This window comes from Pteropus alecto, unplaced genomic scaffold, assembly GCF_000325575.1.
Source record: "Pteropus alecto unplaced genomic scaffold, ASM32557v1 scaffold301, whole genome shotgun sequence".
NCBI lineage: Eukaryota > Metazoa > Chordata > Mammalia > Chiroptera > Pteropodidae > Pteropus > Pteropus alecto.
The window spans coordinates 2,252,628-2,256,311 of record NW_006431043.1 but is presented as its reverse complement, the minus strand read 5'-3'; the positions used below and the strand labels follow the sequence as shown (position 1 = coordinate 2,256,311).

Genomic DNA, 3,684 nt, shown 5'->3' with positions numbered 1-3,684 from the left:
ATTAACTCATTTAAAAAATGGAAAAAAACACTCTCTCCCCCATTTTCATGCCCTTGATCTTTTCTTCTTAGCACACTGTAGTAGTCACTACTAGCACACTTTTGGGTCTGGAGTGTATTCTGATGAGCAGTGAATTAAATGTTAAGACAGTTAGACTCACCACCACCCCTCCTCAGAGTTTACACATCATGCCGCCATTAGAAGGGTAGAGGTAGGGAATGAGGCAGGACAAGGAAGAGATTCAGGGCTCTGATTGGCGGGGCCCTCCTATGAACAAGTGTTCTTTTTATCTTTTTTTTTCCCCAACTGGCAATGCTGGCATTCGTTGCACTGCTCTCTGAAGGCCTACATGGCCCTGCTGATCCTAGGCAGAACCCAAGAGAGGATCCGGTGCTCCTTGTCCCAGTGGATAGATTTGTCCAAGCACCCCAAGGGAATGTTAAAAGCAAAATAAAATCAAGAAAAGGAAATAAAACCCATTCTAAAACTAAACTAATGAAGCAAAAAAGGGTATTCTATCTATATATAAGTTTCTTCTTTAAAAAAATGTAAATTTACAAATTCCAATGACATATAAAACAAAGTCAAAAAATGTGATGGATAAGAGACATGGTAAAACAGGAACACTGATGCTACAAAGAAATTGCAAAAAACATATGTACAAGACCCTGTTTTTCCTCGTGTTCTAGAGATTGTAATGCATGTTTTTAACAGCAGCAGTCGAGGATTTAGTTCCAGGCACTGGACTGCAGACTCTACTCAAGCTCCCAGGGACGGGGTGTCCCTTGTTTTTCTGTCACCAAATCACACTGGATATACTGGTCTCCCTTGGCAACAGCGGCAGGATGGCACTGTTTGTGTGGGCCTCATCTGGATTCTGCTCCCTGCTCGATTTTGTCTGTGGCCGCTGCCCGTTGATGAGTGTCATAGGGATGTTACAATAGGTATGCTGATTTCCTATGGAGGTAAGAGGCAGGGTGCCGGTAGGAGGTACGTCATACTCATAGCTTCGGTAGTAGTGTTTCTGACGCATTTGTGAATGGTACGTATTGTGAAAGGTGGAACGGAGATCTGGATGGGCAGTGGCTAGAGCTGTGGAGGTGGCTGCAGCCATGGAAATAGCCGAGACAGTCTGCAGCTCCCCGAAAGGCCCCTGCTCACTAACATCTAAAGCCTGCTCGTGTGTAATGGGTTCTATCCTCTTAAAAGGCATTTCATATTGTAAACGTTTCCAGAATTTAGAGTTCAACTTGTTGCATTTTGGTCCATGCCACTTAATAACCGTCAGGAGCTTAATGGTGTGCTTGAGGGCCTCCACCTCCTGGTAGTTCATAATTCCTCGTAGTTCACTGCATTCAATTAGTATCACTTTAATTTCTCCAGTCACAAGCATGTTTCGAAGTCTGGTCTCCAGTTCAAAGATACTCCAGCCCCTTCTGACTACGTAATTTGGGGTCATGACAATAATCAGCCGCTTGCTTTGATCTACACACCTTGCTACATCTTCAATGTATGCTACGAAAGAGAAAAGGATTTATCAGAATGAGTACATTGAACATGTGTTCCAAAAAGCCCTGGTAGATTCTTTCATACATTAAATGAGAATTGGTGTTGAGTAACATCTTAAGATGAAAATAGCCAATGATCACTTTGAATAGATTATGGGCTTTGCTTCTTTTAACATTAGAAATATTTTTTCCAGGTATATAAATCTCTTATTTGGTTTCTTTAAATGTCAAGGCTTATAAAATGAGATACTCTATAAAATAATGGAAGTAGCTCCTCTGAGGTATCAAAAATTTAGTTTCTATGAACAAATAATGACATTTTTTTTCTTGAGAATCTGACAGATACAATTTTCAAAGTATAAAATGTAAGTTAAAACTCTGTCTAAAAATGATGACTACACAGATAGACATCAAAAATATGCACATTCTCAATTGAAAACATTAACTTACTTCCAGTTGGAATTAAATCTCTATCTGGTATAAACAACTTATATCCATAGTGCTTTTCAAGCATATCAGGTAGGATTTCAAGAGCAAAGCGTTCTTCTTCCCCAGTCTCTTGATTCCACTGGTCAGGATCCACTTTGGTGTATGATAAGTATGCATCATAATCTTTATTGTCTGTCAAAAACATTACAGAGTATAACTGAAGTCATTACTTTAAAAAGAAAACAATAAAACATGAAAACATTCACCTCTTTTCATAAACATTTCCAAATATCCCACTTCTGGGAGACCAAAGAAAGAAGCCTCCATTAGTTTTCAATAAGAATTCAATAATACCAAATACTCTGGTACTAATTTGGAGATATAAGGGATTCCATTTTCATTTTGTTGTTGTTGTTATTGTGAAGGCAGTAGGACAAAAATCAATGAAAAGAACAATAAAATGTTCACTTCCAGCATTTTTGATGCAGAGATCATAGAGAATCTTAACTGCTTATAAAATCCACATATTTGGATAGTATATGCTTATTCTAAAGAATTATACATTCAACAAATCCTGCCTTTGATTGTTTCATCATTGGGAAAATAAAAAGAGAAAACTACACCTGCCTTGACCATGAAGGAATGATGTTTGGAATGTGTGGACTGTGTTAATTTTCTGTTGGGGAGAAAAATAAAACCAAACTCGAAAAAATTAATTTTTTACTGGAAGTTAGATCTTGGATTTTGGGACTAAGGATATTATTATATTGAATTATTGTTAAAAAAAAAAGCATTGCTTACTGATCTCCATTTATATTACAGGTAAAATACTGCCTAATTATTTTTCATGATGTTAATCAGTTATACCATAAGAATTGAAAATTACAATACAAATGAATGAAACTTAGTCCTAAAATTTTCTTTCATCATTCTTCCCCCTTTTAACATGAAAATTCTTCAAATATTTGATGACTACTATCATGCATTACCTTTACATTAATTTTTTAACATCACAAATTTCTCATCTGTTGTTTCTAAGAACAAAAAGTCATTTATCTTCTGGATAGTCTCTCATTCATTGATTTTCTTTTTCAAATGTGATTTCAGAATTTATAATTCACCTCAATTCTAAGCTGTCATGATGCTAAGTCTACGTATATAAATATCTTAGACTCTCTTTTGTGCTTCTTTGATGATGATCAGTGTATTACTTGATTATTAGATTAAGTTAAATTGAAATACTAAATTTCAGAACAAAATGCACTTTGTATTTGGCATAGAAATTTAAAACCTTGGGGTATAATACATCCAAAATAGAGAAACATCCTTGACTGTTGCTCTGGGTGGCTTTCAGATACTCCTTTTGACATGAGGGACATTAAAGCTCACTTCCAGAGATCCGTATGTGTGTATTCATTTTAGTAGTCTAATAATCTTGAACCATTTAGAAGTCATTCTATGATTATAGAATGACTTTTAGCTGAGGAAGATTTTTTTTTAAAGCAGCTTTCAGGTAAAAAAAAAATTTTGGAAAATAGTAATCATCCCGAATGTGTCATATTTTGATATTTGGTATTTTCTTTATTTTTCAGTCAAGATATATTTGTACAGAAAGAAATCTAACTATGAGCAGTGAATACACAATGCAATATATATATATATATTACTTTCTGTTGATTTGTACACCTGAAACTTACTGGATTTCATTAACCAATGTCACCACAATAAAAAAAAAAAAAAAGACACA

At 35.4% G+C, this 3,684-nt stretch overlaps 1 protein-coding gene across 2 annotated transcripts in view; it reads right to left on the bottom strand.

Annotated features, from left to right (window-relative positions):
• Positions 1-539: 539 nt before the first annotated feature.
• Positions 540-3,684, bottom strand: part of IL1RAPL1 (interleukin 1 receptor accessory protein like 1) — a 1,242,120-nt gene continuing 1,238,975 nt past the window's right edge. For both annotated transcript variants that reach the window (XM_006905511.3, XM_015595605.2), the window contains 2 exons: positions 1,959-2,129; positions 540-1,515 (listed from right to left, as the gene is read on the bottom strand). In XM_006905511.3, the coding sequence (XP_006905573.1) occupies positions 797-1,515; positions 1,959-2,129 (890 nt within the window). In that variant the 3' untranslated portion in view covers positions 540-796. The remainder of the gene's footprint in view (positions 1,516-1,958; positions 2,130-3,684) is intronic.